At 38.5% G+C, this 27621-nt stretch overlaps 2 protein-coding genes across 5 annotated transcripts in view; both read left to right on the top strand.

Annotated features, from left to right (window-relative positions):
- LOC114650604 (P2Y purinoceptor 2-like) overlaps nucleotides 1-24329 on the top strand; it is a 146386-nt gene extending 122057 nt beyond the window's left edge. Inside the window, exons 2-3 of one of the 3 annotated variants that reach the window (XM_051926824.1) lie at nucleotides 14490-14534; nucleotides 23074-24329. In XM_051926824.1, coding sequence (XP_051782784.1) covers nucleotides 23105-24115 — 1011 coding nt within the window. In that variant the 5' untranslated portion in view covers nucleotides 14490-14534; nucleotides 23074-23104 and the 3' untranslated portion in view covers nucleotides 24116-24329. Of the gene's footprint in view, nucleotides 1-7646; nucleotides 7888-13679; nucleotides 14535-23065 lie in introns of those variants that run through there. The other 2 variants (XM_028800354.2, XM_051926825.1) reach the window with 2 other exon arrangements.
- The window catches only part of LOC114650606 (P2Y purinoceptor 2-like), a 244288-nt gene extending 219619 nt beyond the window's left edge, over nucleotides 1-24669 (top strand). The window contains exon 3 of one of the 2 annotated variants that reach the window (XM_051926830.1): nucleotides 24466-24669. The gene's annotated coding sequence lies outside the window, so the exon portion shown is untranslated. The remainder of the gene's footprint in view (nucleotides 1-24465) is intronic. The other variant, XM_051926828.1, reaches the window with a different exon arrangement.
- Nucleotides 24670-27621: the final 2952 nt, after the last annotated feature.

The raw sequence follows: 27621 nt of genomic DNA, 5'->3' as shown, positions 1-27621 counted from the left end.
ATTATATCAGTCCTATATGTTAACTATAGAGATTATAACCTTAAGGAAGTAAAGAAAATCACTTGTTATGATTGGCATTAAATCTATAAAAGATTTTAAATCAAGTAGCTGGCTGCATTGTTAAATATTTTTATTTTGAAATATATTCATCCATTCATTATTAGTTTAGGGTCTCAGAACACAAACACTTTCTCATACTGGGCTAATTTAAACCTGCCAATCGTATTATTTTACAAAGGTTTTTAATTAATTAACATAGTACCCTACAGTATGTACAGTAATTCAAACAATTCTATTTGTACAGTATATTCACAGAATTCATCTGTCGATGCACTTGGACATCTCAGCAGTGATGTACAGTACCTGGGGTCATTGGGTGTTTCCTCTGAATATCATATTTGATGCGTTTGGTCTGGACAGATACAAAACACTTGTTGGGATCAGAGCCTAAAATCACAGCCTGACATCTTGATCAGACTGAATGTGGGATGTGGGTGGAGTTGTCGGTGTTGAGGGGTGGAGTTTTGAATATAGATTGTAAAAAAAAAAGGAGGAAGTCTGTTGTGTGTGTATTGTGTTGGATTGTAGCGGATCACTCTCTTGGCGTTGGTCTCTGTTAACTTGAAAACAAGCACCTAAAAAGTATTTTCAATAAAGTTAACTTTGGAGCCTTCAAGCCTTCTGTGTCGCTCCTTGCTGAAAATTAGGACAAGGGAACTCAGGGACAGGGTTTTACCCCAGAGCACGTGGCTCTGGCCCTGGAGCTTCACACCACTGAACACGACGAAGGAGAAGCTCCCCTGCGTCACCCCAACCACGGTCTGGAGACAGGCAGGAAAGGTAACACTGGGGGCTCGTCCGGGATTATTTCTGCCGACACTGGTGAGTGACACGAAGCTTGTAAGACTGAAAGAAACTTGGTGCATTCTGTCGGTGGAGTGTGTAACTAGAGGCTTTTAAATGGCGACAAAACTCGGGGTAGATGCTGAACTGGAAGCAGAGTTTTCCAAAGCCACCTCGATTAGCACCAACCCCTTTAGGACATCACCCACGGAAGATGAAACTATATACCACCGTTTTCCACTAGTAAACTGGGAGAAGAGTGTTGAGGATGGGATTGTCGGACACGAACGTGATCGCCATTGTAACCCTTTCGTGCAGGCGGCGCGGACTGATATCCGAGAATGTGCGGACTCGGTCGCTATAAAGCCTGAACTGTTTTGGGAAGAGTATTACTCGGCGATTCGACCACATACTTCCGGAACCAATCCTTTTATTTCGTATGTGACTAACGAAAATACTTATGACAGCGGGATCGAGACTCAAGTTTTATACAGAGGACGCCATGCCCAAAATGAGAAAATAAGCCAACCCACTGTGGGCGTTTCTGACGTGCCTTGCGCTACCGTGACTTGTGACACTGCCTTTATTAACCCTTTCCTGTCTGACAGCTTCCAAAGTTTTACAGAGAGCACACCTGTGAACGCTATGCAGCGCTGTTTATTAAAGAGCAGCACTAGGGACCGGCATTTCACCTCGGGGGTGTCCTGGATGAATGATCACCCTGTGCTGCCATGTGATTCAGTTGGCCAGGTACAGAACAAGGTTCTTTTGTGTGAAGCCGATGGGTATGAATATTCTCTACAGGGGCATGGGAAGCCTGCAACACGTAGCCAGCCAGCACGACATGAGCAACATGAGATGAAGTTTCTACTTCCATTGAAAGGATCCCAGTGCTGAGACCTGGACATTTTGATGGTTCTGGCTCCTGGCGGGAGTTTTTGTGTCGATTTGAGAGCTGTTCTAAAGCTAATAATTGGTCAAGAAAAACAAGACTTGATCAACTCAAGTTCTGTTTAGTTGGAGCTGCTGGAGCAGTGATCCATAAAAATCCCCGATCAGCACAGTGGGATTATAAGTGCATTGTTGAGGAGCTGGAGGGCACTTATGGGCCGTCTTCAGGACATGCTGTGGCAATGGGAATTGAACTGAGACAAAGGGTTCGTAAACCAGGAGAAACTTTGCATGTACTACGAGATGACATTTATGAGAAAGTGTCAATTGTGTATGCAGACCGCTCTGAAGCAGAACAGGACTTAATTGGGGTGGAGGTATTTACAAATGCTGTAGGTGATGCTAGCCTGGTACAGAAGCTGCTGGAAGAGAGACCACGCACATTGGCTAAGGCTTATGAATTGGCACATAGGTATGAGACTACTAAGAGAGCCGCTAGGAGTGTAACCCAGCTCATGCAAGGGGGTGTGCACAGCCAAGTAGATCGAAAAGCAAGGACAGCAGCTGTACGTGAATGTGTTTTCTCACAGGGGGGAGACAAAGGGGAAGTATTCACCACACCTCCACCAAGAAATCGAAGACAGCCGAACATTAATTGGCACCAAATTAGATGTCACAACTGTTCCGGCATTGGACATATGAAAAGAAACTGTCCATCTCCTAGGGCAGTACTAGAACCGAGGGTGATGTTGGAGACATCTGTTTCTACTGGTTCTAATGAAGAGATCAGGACTCCAAGTGTTTGCAGTCTGAAAGGTCAAGGTTCTGAAATGTGTATTCAATTACTAATTTACGATAAAGAGGTTCATGCACTGTTAGACAGTGGGGCTCAAAGGAATGTACTACCCTTGTATTATTTTGAAGCTCTCAATGCTGATGTTAAACCCATACTGAGAGATTCAGTAGTGCAGTCACTACAGGGCATCAGTCATAGAAATATTACTGTACTTGGGGAAGTTGATTTGCCTGTCCAAATTGGTACCCGGACTGTGGACGTAGATTTTCTTGTGGCTGACATAGCCACAGAAACTGAAGCCATCTTGGGTTATCCCTTTCTAGAACTGTCCAAGGCACGCCTGGACTTTGGTAGCCGAAAGATTGTGTTGTTTGGTGAGCAGGTGCCTTATTTTAACCCCCGACAACCATCTAAGCTCCATGCTGTCCGGATAGCGCACTCTGTTGTACTAGAGCCTGGACGAGAATATATTGTGCCAGGAAATGCCAATTTACGAGAATCCACTAAAGGCAATGTAGTGTTAAGCCCCACTAAAGGATTCATAGAAAAATACAAAGTGCTAGTAGCTAGAGTTGTAGTTGAGACCCACCGGTCAACCCACATTCCTATTAGGATATATAATCCTGGATCATCAGCTGTTACAGTAAAGAAGGGAGCCATTGCAGGGTTTCTTCAGGCAGCTGATGTTATACAGCACAGTCCTTCTCTAGTTGCACCACAATCAAACTGCTCTGTCAACTCCACTATCCCTAAACACTTACAGACACTGTACGTAGAGAGTTCTGTTGAGCTAAATGCAGAGGAAAGACATGGTCTAGCTCAGCTTCTACAACGGTATAGCGACGTCTTTTCAACAGGTCCAGATTACTTGGGGCGTACCAGCCTTGTGCAACATGACATTCAGACACTGCCTAGTAATCCTGTGAAACAACCGCCACGTCGTATGGCACAGGATAAGCAACTCAATGCAGACCAACAAATACAACAAAGCTTGGACTCTGGACTCGCTCAACATAGCAATAGTAGTTGGGCCTCGCCAATAGTTATGGTTCGTAAAAAGGACCAGACATACCGCCTCTGTGTGGATTACAGAGCTCTGAATGAGCGTACAGTTAAAGATGCATACCCATTACCCCGCATCCAAGACACCCTAGAAACACTGTCCACAGCCAAATGGTTCAGCACCTTGGATTTGGCCGCGGGGTATTGGCAGGTAGAGTTGACGCCCAGGGCACGCAAGGCAGCAGCTTTCTGCAGCAGAAAAGGGCTCTTCGAATGGAATGTCATGCCATTTGGTCTGTGCAATGCCCCTGCGACATTTCAGAGACTAATGGATCGTGTTCTGGCTGGCATGCAGTGGGAGACCTGTCTGGTATATCTGGACGATATTATTGTGTTGGGGAAAGATGTGATGGAAATGCTTGGGCGACTGGGACAGGTGTTTGACAGACTACGGCAAGCCAATTTAAAGCTGAAACCAGCTAAGTGCTGTTTGTTCCGCAGACAGGTGGCTTACCTTGGGCACATTGTTTCAGAGCACGGCATTGCCACAGACTCCCGGAAAATTCTAAAAGTTCATGAATGGCCCCAACCTACCAACGTCTCAGAGGTCCGCCAATTTGTTGGCTTGGCTTCATATTACCGCCGCTTTGTGAAAGACTTTGCCACCGTAGCTCATCCACTACATGAACTCACCAAGAAGTATGCCCATTTTCATTGGACTGAGGAATGTCAGGAGGCATTTGAGAATCTAAAGAGACTACTTACTACTGCTCCCGTTCTAGGATATCCCCTGGATGATGGTGATCTTATTCTTGATACAGATGCTAGTGCTTGTGGAATTGGAGCCATTCTTTCCCAAATGCAGAATGGGGAAGAAAGGGTGTTAGCCTATGGGAGCAGAAGGCTGTCATCAACAGAACAGAATTATTGCACCACGAGAAGGGAGCTGCTAGCCGTGGTGGAGTTTACCTCTTATTTCCGCCAGTACCTGCTAGGAAGATCCTTCATAGTCTGTTCTGATCATAGCAGCCTGCGTTGGCTGATACAACTGAAGGATCCCGAGGGCCAGTTGGCAAGATGGCTTGAGAAACTTGCTGAATACGATTTCCGTGTGGTCCATCGGCCTGGACGCCAACACTCCAATGCTGATGTCTTATCAAGAAGACCCTGCCGTATTACCTGCACCTGTAAGATACCAGAACCTTCATCGGTAAGAAATTGCCTTCATCAAGCTGTGCAGTGCAATTTGAATGACGACCTAGGAAAAGAAGACCCTGGAACTATAAACCCGGATCTTCCGCCAGTGGGGGTAGAATTACCTGTCACTTCCGAGTCTCTGGTGAGAGAAATCGATGATGATGATGAGCAAGGTGAGAACAAAAATATTAATTCGTCTCAAAAGGGTGTGGAGAAGATTCATCTGCTGGAAGCCAATAAGCCAGTTTTGTTCTATGGTTGGACAACTGAACAACTACATGCTGCTCAAATGGCAGACCCTGACATTGCCCCGGTGTGGATGTGGATAGACAAGGGAAGAGGACGTCCTACATGGGCGGAAGTTTCGCAGCACAGCCCAGCCACCAAAACATACTGGAGCCAGTGGAAAAGGTTGTATATCCGGGAAGGCATCCTACTGAGACGTTTTTACTGCACTGAAGGCACTGAGTTCTATCCCCAGATTGTGTTGCCCCATGAGCTTCGTACAGAGGTGCTGAAGCAAATGCATGATGGCCCAGTTGGGGGTCACTTTGGAGTGGAACGAACTTTAGCACGTTTGCAGACCAGATATTATTGGTACCAAATGCGGGAAGACGTAGCACTCTGGTGTCGCACATGTACCAACTGTGAAGCTAAGTCATGACCTTCAAAGCAACCTCAAGCACCTATGGGGACTGTTCGGGTTGGAGCACCCATGGAAAGAGTTGCCCTTGATTTGATGGGCCCCCTGAATGAGACTGCAAGGTATAATCGTTATATTCTGGTAGTACAGGATTATTTTACTAAGTGGGTTGAAGCTTACTCCCTACCAAATGATCAAGCTACTACAGTTGCTGAAGTATTTACTGCAGAATGGGTGTGCCGTTATGGAGTGCCATACAGTCTACACAGTGATCAGGGTTCCAATTTTGAATCTGAAGTATTCCAACGGATGTGTGGGTTATTAGGAATTGAGAAGACACATACTACTCCATTCCGACCCCAATCAGATGGCCAAGTAGAACGATTTAATGCTACTTTGCAGAAAATTCTTGCTACAACAGCTGAGCGTTGCCACTGGGACTGGGACCTCATGACCCCATACGCTGTAATGGCTTACCGAGCCACGAAACACAGTTCGACTGGTTTTACACCCAATATGATGTTACATGGACGAGAAGTAACGGAACCTATTGACATTGTTGCTGGCTTGCCCCTAAACTATGATCACAATCAAACCCTTCCACAACATGTGATTCAGCTCCGAGAAAGACTGGAGCTTGCACATCAGATTGTAAGGGATGCCCTAGGACAGTCTGTAGTTCGTGCTAAGAAACAATATGATAAGAACATCTGTAAGGTTCAGTACAAGATTGGGGATGCTGTCTGGCATTTGGTGAAGGGGACCCGAAGAGTAAAGAATAAAGTGCGGAAGTTCTTGCCATCTTATGAAGGACCCTATTTTGTTCTTGGTCATTTAGATGATCTGGTGTATCGCATCCAGAAAGGCCCAAAGACAAAGTGGAAGGTAGTACATCATGACAAATTGAAACCGTACCACCCCCGCACCCCATTAGATAATGGCTGGGTATTTCAAAGTGCGGAAACATGGAAGCCCGCTGAAATACTACCACCTAACCTTGATACAGATCTTGCTGAACAAGATGTTGATTTATCAGCGCTGTTTAAGAATTCTACCCTGGAAGGAGGACACGAGAGGGACGTGGACCTTGATAATGACAAGACTTGGAGCCCATTAAGTCCAAATCAGCCTCCTCTGAACGCCACCTTCGGTTACACAAATGAAGACAGGCACCCTACTAGTGGGGGTAGTGCGGAGCTGCAAAGCATGGAAGAGAGTATCTTCAGCTCTCCTTTCAACCCACTACCCACCGCGAGACCCAGAAGAAAAAGGAGACCACCAAACAAATTTGGTGAATGGGTGGTCCATTGAACTAAATTGACAACTGTTCTGTGAAAACTTGTTCTTGTTATTTTTCTTATATTCATATGTTGAAATGTACTTGTTTGCAGAGAGAGGAAAGTTATGCAATATAGGAATCTATTTATATGTTACTTAGGTTATGTTTTTTTTTCTTAGTTCTGGAATGGTGCTGTTAATCACCATCCAGCAGTGGGGGTAATGTTGGGATCAGAGCCTAAAATCACAGCCTGACATCTCGATCAGACTGAATGTGGGATGTGGGTGGAGTTGTCGGTGTTGAGGGGTGGAGTTTTGAATATAGATTGTAAAAAAAAAAAGGAGGAAGTCTGTTGTGTGTGTATTGTGTTGGATTGTAGCGGATCACTCTCTTGGCGTTGGTCTCTGTTAACTTGAAAACAAGCACCTAAAAAGTATTTTCAATAAAGTTAACTTTGGAGCCTTCAAGCCTTCTGTGTCGCTGCTTGCTGAAAATTAGGACAAGGGAACTCAGGGACAGGGTTTTACCCCAGAGCACATGGCTCTGGCCCTGGAGCTTCACACCACTGAACACGACGAAGGAGAAGCTCCCCTGCGTCACCCCGACCACGGTCTGGAGACAGGCAGGAAAGGTAACACACTGCATAATAATGTAATTTCAGCCACCGCGTAAGCACACACCAGCATGCCGTCCAGAGTGAATTCCGGCTTCACGCCTATTTTTGATTACTGCTGATTTAGATTTGGTTTCTTTGTGAAACAAATTCTTCTTTGTAGTATTTCTTTCATAATATGAAAAATAATGTGAAAACGTTACTTTTTTACAGTAACTGTCTTTCCCAGGGGATGCTCGATACTCTATATATAAGGCTATTAACCCTCCCACAGTCACATGCAACTTAAGAAGCAGTATCGTCGCTTGGTAAGTAGATAAATGAAAGTGAAAAACTCTATTGATTCGCTTACCTGTTGTGCTCTTTCTTCCCTTTTTGAAGAGCGCTTGTTTTCCCAACTCTGTAAAGCCACGCCTCGGCTCTCGAATAAACGAATCACGTATGAGAGGCCCCGCCCCCCTTTGCTGTGGCGCGTGTGGACATTTCAATCCAGGAAAGTGCGGCTCGTTGGGTCAGACGACAAGCGGCTTCGCTGGGTTTAGCCTCCTTCAGCGTTTAAAGAGTGTGGAAAAGACAGTTTGTGACCACTCGGATTCTGCTTATTCAAAGCAGTCACCCATTTGGTAAGTATGAAATATACAGTTATGCTTCTCAAGGAGAAATTGCCCGAAGCGAACAGACTAAAAGGACGCAAAGAGCGCGGGGTTGAGCTTATTTTTGAACAGATTTAAATAGACAAGTGAGCAATTCAGAAAGCGATATACGTGTGAAAGTGCTGAAAAACGCCCGAATTTTAGTTAAACGATTAGGATTTACTACTTCCATTTATTTGACCTGACGCACCACTGCATGTGTTTAAGTGTGATAAAGTTGCTTTATTTCATTGCTATAACAACATCAGTTGATAGCCAGAAGGGATTTTGTTTATCTATAGAATATTTACGAGTCATGGACAATGTAGTATTGATAAAAGGAAATGAAAGCCCACAACTTACATGATCGGCGACTGTTTAAATTTGAAGTGCCAGACAAAATATGCGTCTCAATGCTTCAACGTACAGTATTCATTTAAAATGTGTTCAATATAGCGAGTCACCTCAGACTGGTGCAAAGCAATAATCTCCTGCGTGATGCTGAATTCTTAAAGTTTATCACTTGTTTTTGTAAGGCAGAAATCTGAAATTAATTTCTAATCCCCGTGAGAGTTTATCCGTCTATGTGCCAGGAGCTATTTCTGAGTAGCGTACAGGATCTATTACTGGATGCAATATTAATGTATAGTGGATTTGAAAAAAAAACTATTATTCAGTTATATGTTTCAAAAAGTAATTCATTTTTATGTCTCCGTTCTCCCATTTAAAAGTAATGTTTAAACCTCTTTCCGATGTATAGATCACTATCCGTCTTTTTTCTTAATGATAATATACTTGTAATATTATCCTGTAAATTTATTGCTTTTTTTTAAAGTACTTTATTGTACATAAAACAAAAAACAATAATTTCATGTTTGACTCAAAAACGGTGCCGTTGCACACAGATTTCGAATACGTCTGCTGTCGGTCTGAGTGCAGTAATTTGAACATTTCTTTACCGTTTCAGCTGCTCTTATATTTACATGATTTTAGGCGTCTTGATTATGAGGCAGGTTATAAATGTGTTGCCATAGGATACCCATCTTCAAAAAACAGACTATTTTTCAAATCAGTATTTTGATAAAATTCTGTATTACAGTATTGTACTGAATAACTAAATTAACTAAATCTCACTGTAAAAATGAACGATTTATCTGGGCTGCACTGGCATAACAAAAATCATTATTGAATCCGATGGATTAGCTAATATTACATGCTTCTCATTAAAATGATAATTGATAAAAACTTTAGTTTATTCTATGTAATTGAATTTCACTGAAGACCGGTTTCTTGTCTCACCAGTGAGGAAATTAAACAATTTCATCCATTTTCAGTTCAGGTTACCAAGCTGGTCTTTATGCCAGAAAGCACTGCGCAAAGGCCCAGTCATGCAAATGTCCACACTGATTCCCATTTGGTCAGTTTATTGTTGCCCGTTAACCTAACCTGTAGATCTTTGTGACATGGAAGGAACAATTGAGAATGTTATAATCGCACCCTAATAAAATTTGGATTTGGACCCAGTCTCCTCGAAGTGTAAGACAGCACAGTTAAACACTGAGTATTGTGCTACCCTAGATTTAAAATGAATTACACATTAAAAAGAATTTGGAATTGGTGAAGGGCTATGTCAGAATAAAGGGGAATAATACAAGTAAAGGTTATTTCTTTAATGGAAAAAAAACAACAAAGGGTATTGACACATACTTGTTGATTCACAAATTACACCATAAAAGTCACTCATGTGCTTAACATAAATTTTGAGGTTTGGTTCCTGTGGGTTGGTCTTAAAACCACAAAGCTTGATTAACGTTCTTGGTGGTTTGTTTTTTGGATAATGTTTCTCATGCATCACCATTCTAGTCTTTGTTTCTTAGGTTGTTTTTCAGCCCTGTGTATCAACCTTAAAAGTTCCAACTGTTGTTCTTGGCAGATGACTTCATATTTAAAGGTGAAGAAATTTTTTCTCTGGTTGAAGACTCAAATCATTTTGCTTAAATATGAAAAAACAACTATACAATGTTGCAATTTGGAAGTAGTGGTACTGCGGGAATACTTTTAAAGATGCAGAAAAAAAACAATTTTTACAGTGATATCTTTTTAAAATTTTGCTTCAGAACTGATGTACATATCAACATCTAAAATGCTGTTCACCTAGGACCAAATCTAACATGCTTGCTTTCTTGTTATGACTTTAACTTACAAAAGTTAAAAATTTAAACTAACACTGCTTGACATTTTGCTTGTTTTTTCCAGTCCAATTGTACTTATTCGCTGAAGTTGGCTTTAAATGGATACTATTTTTTTATTCATAAATACTATTTTTTTTCTTCTGTTTACTGAAATTAATTATTCAGTATAGAGATTTTAGATATACATTACTTTGTGGAGAAATATTAGTTCCTACTAGTTCCTAGTTACTGGCGATAACCCATAACTGCTATTTTAGTCCATTTATTTTCTTTGCTGACTCAGTTAATTCTAGTTTTGGAATATGGGCTGAACCATAAACTCCTTAGTGTTGTCTTTTTTAACTTTCCAAATTTCTATTGACATAAATGGCTAACAAAGTATGTTTAAATGCTGTGCAGCATATTCTGTATATCTTTAATTAGATTTATAAGCCTATTGATTGGCATAAAGAAATAACCACACATGAAATTAAATATGAAGTTACGTGAAATTAAATGAAAAATATAAAGGAGCATTCTTTTTTGTCAGCAATGTCTTCTAACCCAACAGAATATTCTAATGACTAGTCAAGCAATGGTGCAAAACAGAGTGGTGGGTGTACCTATGAGTTGGCCTGGTTTTGGATGTCTTTTGTTTTGTTAATGTACAGAGTCTATAATAGTGTGACAGTGTGGTTCAGAGTCTAAGTTACTGAGCTCTAGAATAGATGGTGGCTATTCTCTTCTAACTACTGACTGAATGTATGAGACATTATACCTGACTTGAATACCTCATACTCATTTTATGTAGATATTTATAAAAACCATTGCTGTTATTTGTATGAAAGAATGAATTATGATACACTATCTGGAGTTTGTTTCTGCCTAGAGTCCTATGCTGCCAGGTTTTGTGCTGGTTATCGATGTCCCTGAAAGAGCTAAATGTATAGATGGCAATGTAACCTACATGTAATTACAAAAACAACAATCTAGGAGTAGGACAATGGCAGCATATTCCTGGATTAACGTTTTTTAATTAGAGACAAATTCCAACCTTCAAATGTTAGAATTGTTTAATTTGTTTACTTATTTCTTCTGTAATTCTGTAGGGTCAAAACTGTATATGGGTGTATGAATACATTTCAAGGAAATTACATCTTGCCTGAAGAAGGGGCCTGAGTTGCCTCGAAAGCTTGCATATTGTAATCTTTTTAGTTAGCCAATAAAAGGTGTCATTTTGCTTGGCTTTTCTCTACAAGGAAATTTAGCAAATCCTCTATATCTGTATTATTGTTAAAATTGTATTTTCATGTGTATGGTGTATTTTCATTTACATTTCTTCTCTTTTTAGTTTTGTGAGTTTTGATACTTTCCCCCAGTAATTGTTCTAGTTACCAAAGACCAGACAGAGAAATACCTTTTAATTTAAGATACACATTTAGTGCCCGTTGAACATCTTGGTAATAACTTGAAGAAGAGGTACTTATGTAAAGCGTGAAAAAAATAACTGTGACAGGAGATTTAATTGGTTTAAAGTCCAAAGTTCTTTCCTTTGTTTAATATAAAGTGTATATATTTAAACTCAAACATTCTAGTAGTTGAAGGAATGTTTGTAATTAAATTTAAAAAAGGTTCTTATATTAAAGCAAACATTTTTATTGCTAGTACATCTACCTTTCCTTTTTTATTTATTTGCTAAATGCATACTTAGGTTTTGCAGTACTATGGACAGTTATTATTTCTAATGTCATTCTTTTTGATACCTGCAGAAGCTTTGTTTTCATAGGTAATATAAAGGGAAGAGAAGAGATTAATCAAATAATAATTGTGGACTAAAAAGGAAAAAAGCAAAGGGTATTCTAACTCTGAAAATAGTAACAGATGCAGTGTTTCATCTGTGCAGCCTTCATTAGGTATGTGACTGAAGAGTTTCACTAACTCCAAAAATATTCTGGGCTTTCTTGCGTAAGATTTCACCCAGACAATAAACAATTGAGATAAAATCTTTATGCATGATTTCCTTGTCAAAGACATGATTCCACCTGGCCATCTTAACTACATAGCCTTAAAACTAAAACTCTTACTTCATAACATTCCAAAACATTGTTTTGCATGCATTTGGTTTAGAAGTGGGCATAACCAAACATTTAGTTGAATAGACTTCTTTGAGCATGCAGTGGAAGGGTGACATACTTACAAGTTTGAAAATTTAATTCAGTCTAGCTTTCCTGCTAAAAAGATTGATGCCTTTATAGATGATGCAGCCCATGAACATTAAGATGATGTCCACTATTTCATTAACACTATTCTGTTTAGCCCATGGGCATCCTTTTCTACACCATCAGGCAGGAATGATTAAGTGATGGCATGAGCACATTTCTCTACAGTATCTATGGCTACATAAGGTGCTTGTTAAGATTTAAACGTTAAAGTGACATTCTTTTGAATTTGTAATAAAACATATCCTCACATGCACATTTATGCCAAGATCAGGTTTATCATAGTGAAAAATATACTGCTCACAGTCTCACTTGCCGTTTTTCAGATTTAAGTTATTAACCAAGACCTACATATTGTTGTATTCCAACTTACATAAATATTGAAAGTAATTTATTACTTTGACAGATATACATGCAAATTAGGAATGCTAAAATATTTACATACAAGTGGTAATCATGATTTTTTTTTCCTTATGGTTTTGTCCGTTTTCATGGTAAAAATACTGCATTTACAGTAAAAAATGCATTTCAAATCAGATCCTATAGGTGGCACTTAGTAATAGTTCATTTGCTTACAGACTGCTTGCTCTATCTTCTTTAATACAATATGTGTCAATACTACTGATTTTGCTAGAGGTGGCTAGTCAGTATGGAAAATAGAATTTAAGTCAATTGGTTTTTTAAGTAAACCAGACAGCAAAGCCAAATATGGTTTCTCATGTCATAATGAAATATTCTACAGACACAACAAGCATAAATATGCAATGTGCACCCTTAATATTATTATTATTATTATTATTAAGTTCTGAAGTAAAGCAGAAAGATTCAAAATTTTATGAAAGAATGCAACTTGTGTTACATCAAGATTACGTCAGGATTTCAATTCAGATTTACCTTTGACATTAGAATAAGCACTGAATATCACAGTTATAGTATAAAATATTGATGACAATAAAGGGTTCAGGCATATTGTGCATAAAATGGAGCTGAAGCTATAATATACCTTAACGTTGCCCCATTATAGAGATTATTAAAATAGATTAATTTTACTGCCATTTCTAACCAGATATACCCATTTGATTGCTAAAGCTACAGTAATTCATTGCCAAAACGTTCTGGTGAGACAATTTTTGTTTTTTATTATAGATTTATGAAGTGCTTATTGTACAAAACTTTGGATGCATAAATGCTATGTAATAAATGGTAGTTTAAATTTTTCGTGGTTCATGATTATAGATAGTGAATATATAAGTAAATTCATTTAATTATTTTGTTATAATGCACGCAGTAGTGCTTTAATATAACACTCTAGCTGTGTTACCCAGCTTTGTCCAGATAATGGGCCTCCATCAGAGTGCCGTCGATTAATTGGGTGTGTCAGACGTACTATATAACTAAGTGGTTTTCTTTAGACAATATTTGTAGTTTTTTTTATTTTTTAAACCAAAGGCTAATATTATTGTTGTATTTGTAGAGTGTTGTATTGGTTAAGGCTTTGGACCTAGGACGTTATAGCCTACTGCTGACATTGTGTGACTATGAGCAAGTCACTTCACCTGGAAAAATAAAAGAAATGTAACCAATTGTAATGTTGTGGGTCATATTATTAGGCTACTGGAGCTGCTTCCTCTTTGATAGGCTGTATAAAATTGTTCATGAGTAAAACATCCCTGCCTTAGATCAATTCCTGCTTTTCCTGGTGTCTTCGTACTGGGAATTTTGAATTTAAATGGGTAATCAGTTATGTTTCTTCTAAGCTGCGTGTTTGTGCGCCTTTTTTCTTGGATGCTGTGCAGCACTTCTGAACTGCTTCACAACCTTGTTCACTCCCCCTTCCACAAACAAGTTTGGAAGAACTGTTTATCTGTTACCACACTTTTCAACCTTTGATAAAGCACCCATGCTTTCTGAAACTCCCAAGGATCAAAACCTTTCCACAGCCAAAATATCCAAACCAATCATGTGAGAGTGCTTGACGTTGCTTAAAACTTAACTTGCCTTGTGGCACTTGATAGGTCACGCCGGGAGAATGACAGAGCAGAAAAGATAACCAAAATAAGAGCTGGTACACATCTAAGAGAACTGATAGTCGACAACAATAAACAGTGCTTGCTAACTATTGATCTTCATATCATTCTTGAGCTTTGTCAGACTTTCACTTTCCATTTCATAGCATGATCACGTCTCTTTGTTTCCTGTCCAGGACACAACCCCATCTTTAGTCGTCCGTCCACCCTGCTGGTAAGTGGTTCTATTTGCTTCATTTGCATAAAGCACACTCAGTGCAACTCATTAGGTTTATATAATATTAATAAACATCGACAAATAAATAATTTATCAAGAAATAAAAAGATGCATGTTGGTTAATTTTCTTTTTTCTATAACATCAAAAAATTTCAAATAAATCCAACAAAATGTTTTTGGGCTATTTAGTTTTTCTGTTGTGGGGGCGGGGTTTACCCCTAAATATTGATATATCTAAATGTGCTTTTTAGCAGATACCTGCTCACATAGAAGTGCCATCTTGCCAAATTCAAAATTTTTAAATAAATTAGAAATTGTGTTTTTGTTGATGAGTGAGTCAATGAGCCAGTCAGCTTTGCAATAAATTTACTGTCTTCTTCTTCTTTCGGCTGCTCCCATTAAGGGTTGCCACAGCAGATCATCTTTGTCTGCACATTGATTTGGCAAAATTTTACACCGGATGCCCTTCCTGACGTAACCCTCCCCATTTATCCAGGCTTATGACTGGCACAAAGAAACACACTGGTTTGTGCATCCCCTGTGGCTGGGTTAATATATACTGTATATAGATTTAAAACTTCATTGTATACCTTATTAAATACAACATACTTTGTGCCTTAATAAGAGAAAATGCATCGTGCATGTTCAAAATATGGAGACAAAGAAATGGTGGTGTACTTCCCTAATTCCCACTGTAACCAAAGATTCCATTGAATTAAACCAGTCTGCCTACACTATTTATCTAAAGGAAAAAATCATTGTGGCATTTTAGCAGATTTGCTTGACAGCTCATTTTTCTCTGTTCAGATAGTAGTGACATCTGTATATGACATAGATGAAGAGCGAGTAAACAGAATCAAGGAGACAAAAACATTGCCACTCTCTGAGGATCCATTACCTGTCTAAGATACCAATATGACCAAGTGCTACCTTGTATTCCTGGCACATATTTATTTTCAGGATTTTCCAACAGTAGGAAATATTGTGATAATACAGGGAAGTGCAGTGATATGTTAACATGACAAACAGTTATTGTTTATGAACAAGAAGCTTCACTTTAAGAATTAGTAAAACTGAGTATACCCAGCATACATATTTTTCCCATATGTATTACTTTATGGATAACATTCTTAAACCCGCCTACTTTGAGTAAAGTTTATCAACAGTATCTGTACTGTTTATATTAGTACCTCTTTGGCTGTGTTTACAAAACATACAATTCTGAAACCTGCCTTATACAGTTTAGGATGAATGGGGAGAAAGTCTATCCTGGCTCCTTTATACACAAGACAGTATAGTATTCAAACCCAGGATGCTGGATCCATGAAGCTACACTAACCACTGTGCCTCTCTGCCTTCCTTGTAGGTTACATTTTATTTTCACATAAGTTGACTTATTTACTTTGCTTACAGCAGTACTTGTGGCAATGAGTTTTTATGAAGTATTTATCACTTTACATAGGTGGCTGTCAGGTATTTTTATATAATGATCTGAAGTGGAAAAGATGGCTTGCGTCAGTCATCTCTTGGCAGCTATTTGTGTGAATGGCATGGATTGTCACTTAAGGAGTGTCTTGAACAGATCTTGAAATTTCTAGACTTAAAGTATGTACAGCAGTCTCCAATAGCAAGTTACAGGAGGACATTTGGTTTGGATTAGTGTGTACAAGTGGCAGCTATAAGCAGGTTTAGAAGCCAGAAGGTCAAAAACACAAAGTTTTACTGAGACCAGATGATTTTTTTTTCTCATATGCAGAATATTTTAGAAACAACAGTGCCAGCAATGACAATGTTCAGTTTAGGTATGTGTTTTAGTTTGGGAAAATGGTTCAAAGGTTTTAACAGAAAATAAGCAGGCAAGAATCAGAGAGGAAAGGTCCAATACTTCAATTGTTTACTTGTTCAAATATAATATCAGTTACATACAATATAATAGCAATATACATGCAGATATAGGAATTGTACTATTGACTTACAGTAATATATATAAAGATATGTGATTTATACTATTAACTTACAGTAATACAGATATGTGAATTATACTATACTTACAGTAATATCAAAAGACCCAGAGCCATCATCCTAGACCAGTAGACTGAAGGAGCCCGCGTGTCAGTCTCGTCAGAGGATCAACTCGTGAGCCTGGTCCAATACCGGGCGGTGTGCACGTTCCCCACGGTTGAGCTTCCAAAGAAACTGAGGGCGGAACCTTCCCTTATATACTAATTGAGTGTCCTTACCCAAAATGGCTTACGTGTAAGCAGTGTATACAGAAGTGATCAGTTTCTGCACACCTTCTTCCCACGGGACATCTTATTGTTTTTCTTCTACTTGGCCCTCACTGAGATGGTGCCTAGTATCAGAAGACACACAATAACAAGCGTTGCTTGCAATGAAGCCCCTCGAAGTGAAAAACAAGTACATGGCCTTGACTGTATTCCCATAACATTCTGAAACTCTTTATGAGAAGCAAGTTTTTGCACATTCTTTCGCTATCATCCCAAACATTCCAATCTTTGTAGCTGGTTTTGCACTGAAGCGACCAACCCCCCCTCTTACTCCTTTATTTTATCCCTTCTCCTGTTACAGAGAAAACCTTTTTTATTACAGTATGCATTTTGAGATAAAAGGAGAATGCACAGGCAGAGGATAAAGGAGTGGCAAAATGGAATGAGAAGATTGACAAAAGTAACATTAGGTCTATTGGTGTACCATTAATCCATTCAGCTTTTATTTTATAATTCTCCTCTGTAACTCTGATGTCCTTACAGTGATCAAAGGCAACAGTGAATGAAATAATGAAATTTTCTTTGCCATTTTCTCATTTATTCTTTTTCTTTTTTTCATTATAAAGAATGACAAAACTATGTGAGGACTGGGGGCAATAAATATCTGTCTTTAAACTCTTTGGTTATGAACACCAGTGGTGTTTTTTATCAAAAGAAACTCAAAAATACTCCAATCTGCTATGGGATTGTCTTTGTTATTGGTCTGATCCTTAATGCATTTGCCCTCTTTGTCTTTCTATTTTACATTAAATGGTGCAGCTACATCACAATTTACATGTTTAACCTATCCATTTCTAACACCCTTAGTGTCATCAGGCTTCCATTTTTTTGTATATTATGTGGCCAGTAGGGGACACAACTGTGCCCCAAACTGCAGACAAAACTACACAAGAACAGTTTAGGTTCAACAAAAGGTTATTTTTATTTTCAAACAGTATTTCTGATTGGCTTCTTCAGTTTAATTCAATTAAATCCAATTCTTTTGTTTCTTCCTCCACTCTTCTCAGGCGAGTGTTGTCCAGCTCCTCTCTTGATTCTGACTCCCGAGTCGAGTGGAGGGCTGTCTTTTAACTCCAGACACGGGATGCACTTCTTTGTCACGCAAGATCATGATGGTCTTTCTTTCGTCACTATCTCAAAGCTCCTACTGGTGGCACCCATAGAACCTGATAGGACAAGTCCATGTGACTACAACTCCTATACAGTCCAGCAGACATCAGTGCCAGGGACCGCCAGTGACCGCCAGACAGAATGCTGCCACCCTGTGTAGAAGGGGACACAGTCCAAACAGGTAGTCAAACACTGTACTGTCCTTCCTGGTTCCCAAGTCCATCCAAGGTGCTGTTGATGGCTGTGGGCCATTTTATGAAAAGGAGATGTTGCCTCTCCCTCCCTGATTTTCCATTATCAAAGCCTTCTGGCCAGGTAAGGGAGCAGGGTCTGTGTCAGCTGGGATGCTAGTTTGTCACCCACATTTACTATGAAAAGAAAGACAAATGGCCTTTTAGTGATATCATGTGCAGAGGCCAGATTCCTGTTTTACAGCAACTTGTACCTCTTTCTGTCCTGCATCAGCATCAGGACACTGATGGCACTTACTTTCTTATATAGTCATGGCAGTGGCAATTGCCTGCACATGTGCTTTGCTGGTTTGGTTGTGTCTTGTCAAATGTTAGTCATTTATTTATCTCAGATCAACATCAAGACAGGGGAGGAAGTATGGAATGACACAACCCCACCAAATTTGATTTCCCAATTCCTGGTTTACACCTCTGTAACGGCTGTGATGCCCTTATGTTTACCTGTCCTGACAGTCATCGCCCGCTGTTGCCTGAGGGCCAGGCAGCTTAAGAGGATGTCGCATTATGCGACTTTTAGTTGTGGGGCATGTTGAATACAGTTTCTGATGTCATCACTGGACCGCAAAAGTATAAACAACTGAAAATGGTGAGCCATTCCATATATACTAACTGTGTGCTGACCTTCCAGGACAGTTGTGCCTGCCCCTTTTTGTCACAGCTAATAACTTGCTGCCTTCCGGAGCTGGTACTGAATTAAGGAATAAAAAGCTATGGTGAGTTGAGCTGCAATCTCTGTACTTTTTTTTTTCTTTTACCAATTCTGTTGTGGTTTTTAATACATAAGACATTGGAAAGAGGAGTGTCTCTTCTCTCAAAACACACATGTTCCTTATTCTCTTAGCCTTCATTAAGTGCATTGCACTTCCAGAGGAGCATTCAATGATTTCAACTCTCACAGAGAGCACACAGAACCCATCCCTATGACTGAAGACACAATTAAATGATTTTGTTGTAGCAAGTTACTGGGCTAGTAGCATTAAATGTCTGACTTCACAGGAGCGTGCTGCTGACTGCTTCCGTTTCTCTAAGATTATGTAAATGAAGGCTATAACTGAAACATCACTGTAAAAAACTGCATAGTATGGCATAGCCTTTATGCAGCCTAGTGTTGAAGGCACCTCCTTTTCGCAGACTAAGAAGAAATCAGTCAGGATGATTATTGTTATTGTTTTTATTCTCTATTTTCTGCCTTTTCACATCACAGAGGCTATTTATTGCATCTTCAGGCAGCTCAACATGGAAAGTTACATGCTGGAGGCCTCAAACATCGTTTTTAAAGTGATGAGGCCTATGGCCAGTACTAACAGCTGTTTATATCCCATTTTGTATCTTTAGTCTAGACAGAATTTCCACAGAGAGCTTGATATTTGTTTGATGTAGAGAAACAGCCTTTTAAAACAGAACTCCTCCTTATCCCAAGATTGTGACATTGTGCTTAGTGAATTCCAGAATTTTTCATGAAGTTGGAAGTGTTTGCAATAGGCACTCGCCCTTTACATCCATAAAAACTGTACTGCATATTTGTACACGTTACATTCGTATGCAGTCTTATTATGGCTAATTTTCTAAAGAGGTTTTATCCATTAGAGGGTTGCGGGGGGATGGCTAGTGTCCACCTCAGCAGTTTCAGACATAAAACAGTAACCAACCTTTAACATAATGCTGGTTCATTGGGTATATTCATTCACACATCCACAAATAACTTTTATTGGACTTATAAGCGTAATATACGTGTTTTCAGGATGTGAAAGGAGATGTAGAATACTTACTGTAGAGAAATCCTATAGAAATAATGGGAGAACATTCCCATTCAACATACAGTAGACAGATAACCAGACCCACTAGGAGTCTTTAAAACTGCAAGAAAGAGAAGCTACACAGTACTTACCACTGTGTCACAGCATTATCATTGCTCAATACATGTAGTTTAATATGATGTGTGTGGGTCACAGACTTGCACAAGAATGAAGGAGGCGAGTCCAGGTTTACAAAAGAGTCAGCTTTATTGTTGTGAAGACAGGAACAATCGAAAGCAATTTCAAATGGGAGCTGTCAGTTTAGCACTCAAAATGCACAACAAGCAAGCAAGAGGTGACGCTGATGCCATCCTGTATTAGCTCCCTTCCTCAGATTAAAAGAACAGATAGCCTTCCTTGGAGAGATGACAGAAAGTGAGTGCAAGGCCAGGCCAGTGGCTGGTTTTAAATGTTCCCCGCATCAACTTTTGGGCAATAGACACATTACGTGGTGAGCCTGTTAACTTGCACTTGAATTGGCGGGGTACATCCAATCCCTGTCTGCAGTACAGAGTAACAGTGCAGTTGCAGGGTTATCGGGGTCTCAAAAATCTCAATATTTATATAAATTTATTATAATACATATTTTTAAATTATTGCATATAATTGTACACATACCGAAGTATAAAATGCTGTATTTTTACATAATAATAAAAAAAAAACATCTGTTGCATCTAGTAACTACGATACTGAACTTTATATTAACTTTGGTGTCTTCAGGCAGGTTTTTTTTTTATTTGTCTATAAATAATATAATTTCCGTCAGAAATAAGTGTTATTTGCATGGCTGGGAGTCAATGCATCTTGAACATACAGACTGCTATTTTGAGAATAAAAGCAGTTTCAGTGAGACGTCAGTGCTGTAGCTTTCTTGTTTTTGTAAGCCTTTGTTTGGCTGGGTTTTGTCACCTTATCTTGAAAATGGGCACTGAAGAATGTAAACATTACATCTTGTGACATGATATTATATGTGAGTCCTTAAAGCTTTATTCACTGCATGTGAAAAGTATGAATTGTCCATCTTTTGATCTTCTTATGAATACAATGAAGCCAGGTATGCTGGTATCTGAATGCTAATTTGAATAAAAAAATAATGTGGGTTACATTTATTTTAATGGTGTCTAAGAACACTGGGCAAAAAGGACATGTTTATAGGTTCTTCTTCCCTCAGTTGATTCAAATTGGATTTACAGAACATATTTTGGTAGGGTTTGATCTACATCAGTTGTTTCTTCTGTTCATGGGTTTCAATTAGCCTTAGCATTACACATGTCCCACATATGATAGACTTATATTTTCTTGCATTTGAAGCACTCGTAGGATATACAACTTACTCTCTGTTATAGGTAATGTAGAGGTGGAGGTGAACCAGCAATTTATGGTGTGCATCCCTCCAGCTACTTTGCCATATCATTTGCATGAACAATTTTGAACTTACTGTGAAGCCTAACCCTGACATTAGTAATTACTATATAGGTGGCCTTTGCATAAAAGAGTTGCAAAGTAAAATTAACAATAATATGTCAATAAGTCATAAAGAAGATAAGGATGATCCATTGGATGATCAGAGATCCAGGTTTCATTTCTAGTTTGGTCACTGTCAAAGTTCAGTTTTTACATTCATCACCATCTACTTGGGATTTCTCCTGGTCTTCTGGTGTTTATGTATGTTGCATTAATTAGTCATCTGAATAAGCTGGCGTGAGTGATAATGGGAGTCTGTGATTAACTCACACCTCCTAAGCTGTTAGGATAAACTGACTTCCCACAAGCCTGAAAGGGAAGAAAAAAAATCACAAGATAATTGGATGGGTGAACTAAGAGAATAAATGTTTAAACTACTGCTTTTTACAGTATTGAAATGGATTCAGAATTATCTTATGAGCAAGCTTAGTGTGGTTTTTACAGGAAAGGTATGGACTCAGAAAGCTGGAGTCTATCCTGGCTGCCTCAGGTATGAGGTAGGGACCATCTTGTGGCCCCCTCACAACCACAGTGAATAGGTTTTAGTATCACTAATTAACCTAGCATACATATCTTTGAGATTTGGGAGGAAAAATCATAAAAGATATAAAAAGTGAAGTGTCACAGACAATAAAACGTTTCATTTTTCATGTAAACAGAGAAACTTGACTTTCATAAATACAGTAGTAACTTTAGGTAGGAAAACTAGTGCTTTGAGTGGTCCACACATTTAAATAACTGCTACTAAATCACATTCCTGGGATAATCAGAGCATGATACTTCTTATGTAGTAGACACAACCTGAGGATCAGCATGTTGAAATTGGCAAATTCAGTATTTTAAAAGGGGAAATTCAGGTAGGATTTGTTTTTATATCCTGAGATATCCAAAAGTGTGCCCAGTAAAATAAATTAAAAAAAACAGATGACTGTTAGAAATAATTGATTAAACTGTTATATGTTTGTGTTTACACAGCATATTGATTAGTTTTCTTGTTCACCATCATATTCCACAAGTTCAATGCCCATCTCACATAACAAAGACACATTTCACCTTGACATGTCAGAATAATTTCTCATCTCTTTATGACTACCAGGTACAGGCAACATTAAAACAGAACACGCATCACATTCTCATCTCAATAATAATGACAAATGTTGGGTACTACCAGCACAAAGTAGATTGATAGCTCTGAAACTACATTTGGAAGCTTGCTGGTTATATGATTGTAGATTTAGTATCTAGTCCTTCAAAAAACCAGCTTGGTCAGGAATATCAGAATGGCTCAGCAGCTTCTGGTATGTGATTCATGCAGCAGGAAGTATAAAATATTAATTTTCAGTTAAAAAGAGAGTTCACTAGCTGAGGTTAGGCGATTTAGAAAAATGGGATGAAAAGAGCATTAATGACCATGTATTTTGGTCTGCTGATTTATTATTTTTATTGTATTTTGTGCCTTTCCAGGTGGAAATCCAGTTCAAATTACATTAGAGTACTAATTGTAGCTATTAGTTTCTGAAACCTAAAAAAACTATAATCTAGTACCCAAAGCAAACAGTGTATGATTGAGACTGTAATGTTCCTTTGGCATCCTCTGACTTTATTTATATTTTTTTCAACTTTTAGGAAAACAGACGGAAAGGTGCAAATGGAACTGTGTGAAAAATGGATCCAGTAACCAATCCCTTTGTAAATGTTTCAAGTATGAACCAAAGCAGCCTGTACAAATGTGACTTAAATGAGAACTTTAAGTACATTTTACTGCCAACCTGTTATGGGATTGTCTTTGTTATTGGGCTGATCCTTAATGCTTTTGCCCTTTTCATCTTCACCTTTCGCATGAAACAATGGACCTGCAGCACTATTTACATGTTTAATCTGTCCATCTCTGACACCTTGTATGTCATCAGCCTGCCATTTCTCATATACTACTATGCCAACGAAAATAACTGGCCTTTTGGTGATGCCATGTGCAGAATCATTAGATTCCTTTTTTATAACAACCTCTACTGCAGTATCCTCTTTCTTTCCTGCATCAGCATTCACCGTTTTTTGGGCATCTGTTTTCCAATACGATCCTTGGAATGGCTTAATGTGCGCCGTGCCCGCATATGTTCTGTGCTCATCTGGATCATTGTTGTGTCTTGCCAAGCTCCCATCTTTTATTTCTCCCAAACATATAACAACAACGGCAATGTCCTCTGCTATGACACAACACCCCCTCAATTGTTTCCCCAGTTTCTGGTTTACAGCTCCATAATATCTGTGATGCTCTTCTGTTTGCCCATCCTGACTGTCATTGTCTGTTATTGCCTAATGACCAAGCAGCTTATGCAGGCTAGTGCTGAAGGCACCGCCTCTTCCCGGATTAAGAAAAAATCAATCAGGATGATTGTGATTGTCCTACTTGTTTTCATCCTCTGCTTTTTGCCTTTTCACATCACTCGGACCATTTATTACATCTTCAGGCAGCTCAATGTGGAATGCAACATGCTGGCAGCTTCAAACATTGCTTATAAAGTGACCAGGCCTCTGGCCAGTGCTAACAGCTGTTTAGATCCCATTTTGTACTTTTTGTCAGGACAGAATTTCCGCAAAGTGTTTGTCTCTGCCTCCAAAAAGAAAAACAATACTTCAAAATTAAGCTCCTGCAATACTACTTTTTCCAAAGTGTGAGAGACTGTTTCAAGTGAATGTAGCAAGAACAGCTTGAAGGACATAATAGATATATACAGTACAAAATATGTGTTGTATGTCCATCCATTTATTTATTTATTTTATCAGAAAATAAAATGTTGGTGTTATCCATTACCCATTTGCAGGCTTCTAGATTTTTTACAGAGCAGGATTAAACCAAGACAGAAGACATCCCTCACCCATATTGGGCCAGACAACACGTACATCTTTGGAATGTGGAAGGAAGCTGATGCAGACGGTGGAAGAACATTCAGACACCTCATGGGGGCCACATACAGAGGCAGCAGTACTAACTTCTATACTGGCCATTTAATTATGAATATATACAGGTATCTGTGTATAATTACGAAGAGTTTTGTGTTAAAAAGCATCTTGTAGTTGAAGTACTGAATAAATAATATATGTAATAAAATTCATTAATTTAAGGTCTGAATATAAATATTGCCATTGGCATATGATACCTAGGGATTTTTATAAAAATAATACCCTTGCACTTCTAGTAGAACAGGTGTTGAATAAGCTATTATAAATTACCCATGTTGTCTTGAGACATGTTATAAATCTCTGTATCTTTCAATATCACATTAACATTGCACCATAGTAGCAACATGTCTTATACAGTCTACTACTTTACAAATATTTTTTTTTTTTGATGAGGCGTCTGTGCTTTAGTTTGTACAGACTGTCTCTGCTTGGACACAGGCACACACAAGGCCTCTGCCATTTTCCTGTGTTAGGGAGCTTTCATTTGGTTGTATTCTCAAACCTCATTTAGAGCATGGGTGTGTTTTTAAACATAAAATTAACTAAAGAATGCAAAAATTTCAACTTGTAAGATGATTTTAGGCAAATTTGACTCCTTGGGGCTTGGTTGACTGAATAATACAGGTATTAAGTGTACACTTCTTTATCAAACCTTTTAATCTTTAGGGAGTAGAATAACCCCTTCCAGGCACAAGTTCTAGTCAGTTTTTGATATCTGAATGCTTGTTGGTATTTCAACTAGAAAATGGAATTACTGTACCTTTATGTGAGCAGTGCATCCCATGTATTGTGAATACTTTTCAACTTTTATGAAGCATTTTTATCATTATTTTTTTGGTGTCATTGTACAAATATTTTCCTTACTGTTATACTGATTATCAATATCATTTTGGAATGTTTTTATATGGCTGTGGTCCTGTTAGTGTCACTACCACATTGTCAATGGTGTCACATGTGACTCACTGTGCGGCCTCTCAAATGGTCTAAATTATTTTCAAATTAGTTAAGGTAAGGGAAGGGCATTAGACCAGAGGGACTTTTTGGACTTGTTTAACACCAATTATTTGATAATGTTTTGGTTTGGTAGCTTTATTCACATTTTGACAATTTGGTATTCTGATCTTGGCCTGGCTCCTGTCTACTGTCTTACTTCCCCTATTTAAATAATGTCTGGCTGCTTCTCATCATAGCCATTACACCTGTTGATTTAGGAGAAACTAAATAAAGCACATGGTCATGCTCTACACCCGTGTAACTGACTCATTGGGATTACATAACACATTCTGTTAGGATCTGGATCAAATATTCTTTGTCATAACGCAGTATTGACTTGAATCAGTCTGATGCATTTAACACATTTTTGATATTCTGGATTGGAGTCCAATCAAGTCCTTACCTTCATCCGGTTTCTACTGGGACAGGCACCTGTAATGATGACCAAGAAACATTTAAAGATAAAGAATGAATAAATGTGAAAGTACAGTTAGTATAATATACAGGCAGGTAAAAGTTATTTCATTTAATTCAGAAGCATTTTCCGAAGGCTATACACACAATAATAGTGCACTGCTATATACAAGTGAGACTAGAACCTAGTGCTGTCTACTTTCTAGTTAACATAGTTTGTGCGCATAATGCCAAACCTCTCCCTCAACTTAATCCTACTGTCAATTATAATTCACTGCATAGGTGGCTTTTGCAAGAAGTTGATGAACTGTGTTTGTCAGTATCATAGAAATTATTTGTGTAAACATATAAAGTAAAATGTCAGGAGCCAAAATGAAAAAAATCATAACTATGAGAAGGTCTTCACATTAGTTAAAAATTTTGCATTGCTGTTCTACAGACCCAGAGTAGATTCCAGGTCCAGCCACTTTATAAATTGTGCCTGGACTTTCAGATGGAACATTGAATTTCCATGACATTCCAAACAAGTGCATGTTGGCTTAAAGTTTCTGTCAAATGTCCTGCTGTTAGTGTGCTTGTTTGTGTTTCTGCAATAGACTGAATTGAAAGAAGCAAGCTCAGAATGCGGATGGATCTGTGAATAAAGAGGATGAAAGTTTAAAAAGCTGTAAATTATTGACCGCACTTTACAGAAAAATTAATTTAAAAACTAACAACATGGAAACTGTGTTCTCATCAGAAAAAATATTTCAGAGTTTAATTGGACTCATCCAGTTGTTATTTGTGCTCTGTGTCCTGTGGTATTAATGGTGTTTTACTTTTGAAATAAATTCCTGAAGTAGAACATACTATACAAGCAAGTCTGACTGGGAACCATGTGCTTTAGTTAATAACCTGTACTATATTTTTAAAAATGTAGAATTTCATCACATAAAAAACAGTTTTATTTTTATACCAACTGTGTTACCTAGGACATTTCAAAAGACAATGGGCCTCAGTTATAGTGCCATCAGTTAATTGGACATATTCGAAGTACTATGTAACTTGGTACTTTTCTGTGTATAATTTTCGTAGGGTTTTTACTAAAGGCTAATATTGCTGGCAGGCAGTGTGATGGAATGCTTAAGGCTTCAGACCTAGGCTTTCAAAATCCTGCGACTGACACTGTGTGACTGTGAGGTCTTCACCTCCCTGTGGTCCAAAAACAGATGAAATATAACCAGTTCTATCTCAGATGCTGTAATTTGCTTTTGGATAAAGGTGTCATTCTAATAATAAGTAATGGAATTTGTGTTTAACTACCCCTAAAATTATCCTTACTACTCTGATTTCAAATGTGCAAAAATTGAAATTGTATTTCCACCTCCTCTAAACTTGAAAATATTTTTGTGGAAGAGGGGTTTCAAATATTTGGCATGTTATTTTCCATTTCCAAATGAATATTGCATCAAGGGTGGACTTATTATTAGGTCACTGTAGCTGCTTACTCTTGAACATACCATATACAATTGTCCATCAGTAAACCATTCCTGCATTAGATGAATATCTGCTTTTCCTAGTGACTTGCTTTTGTTGATGGTAATTGTAAAACACAATTTTACAGGAAAGGATTATTTTTTTAAATGAAACGGATAATCAGTTGAAATATTGTGAAATTTGAGTGTATATTATTATCTTTGTGAGATGCTTACGATTTTCACTTGTTTACATCTTTTAAATATTTCTTTTAGTGTTTTGATTCAGTTGTATGTAAAAGCTTGTAATTGTTTTTTTCCCATAGCCATTGACAGACAACAAAGCTCTAAAATATTAAA

The sequence above is a fragment of the Erpetoichthys calabaricus genome, chromosome 4 (genome assembly GCF_900747795.2).
Source record: "Erpetoichthys calabaricus chromosome 4, fErpCal1.3, whole genome shotgun sequence".
Classification (NCBI taxonomy): Eukaryota; Metazoa; Chordata; class Cladistia; order Polypteriformes; family Polypteridae; genus Erpetoichthys; species Erpetoichthys calabaricus.
Note: the sequence above shows the minus strand (reverse complement) of the source record. Positions and strands in the feature narration are given on the sequence as shown.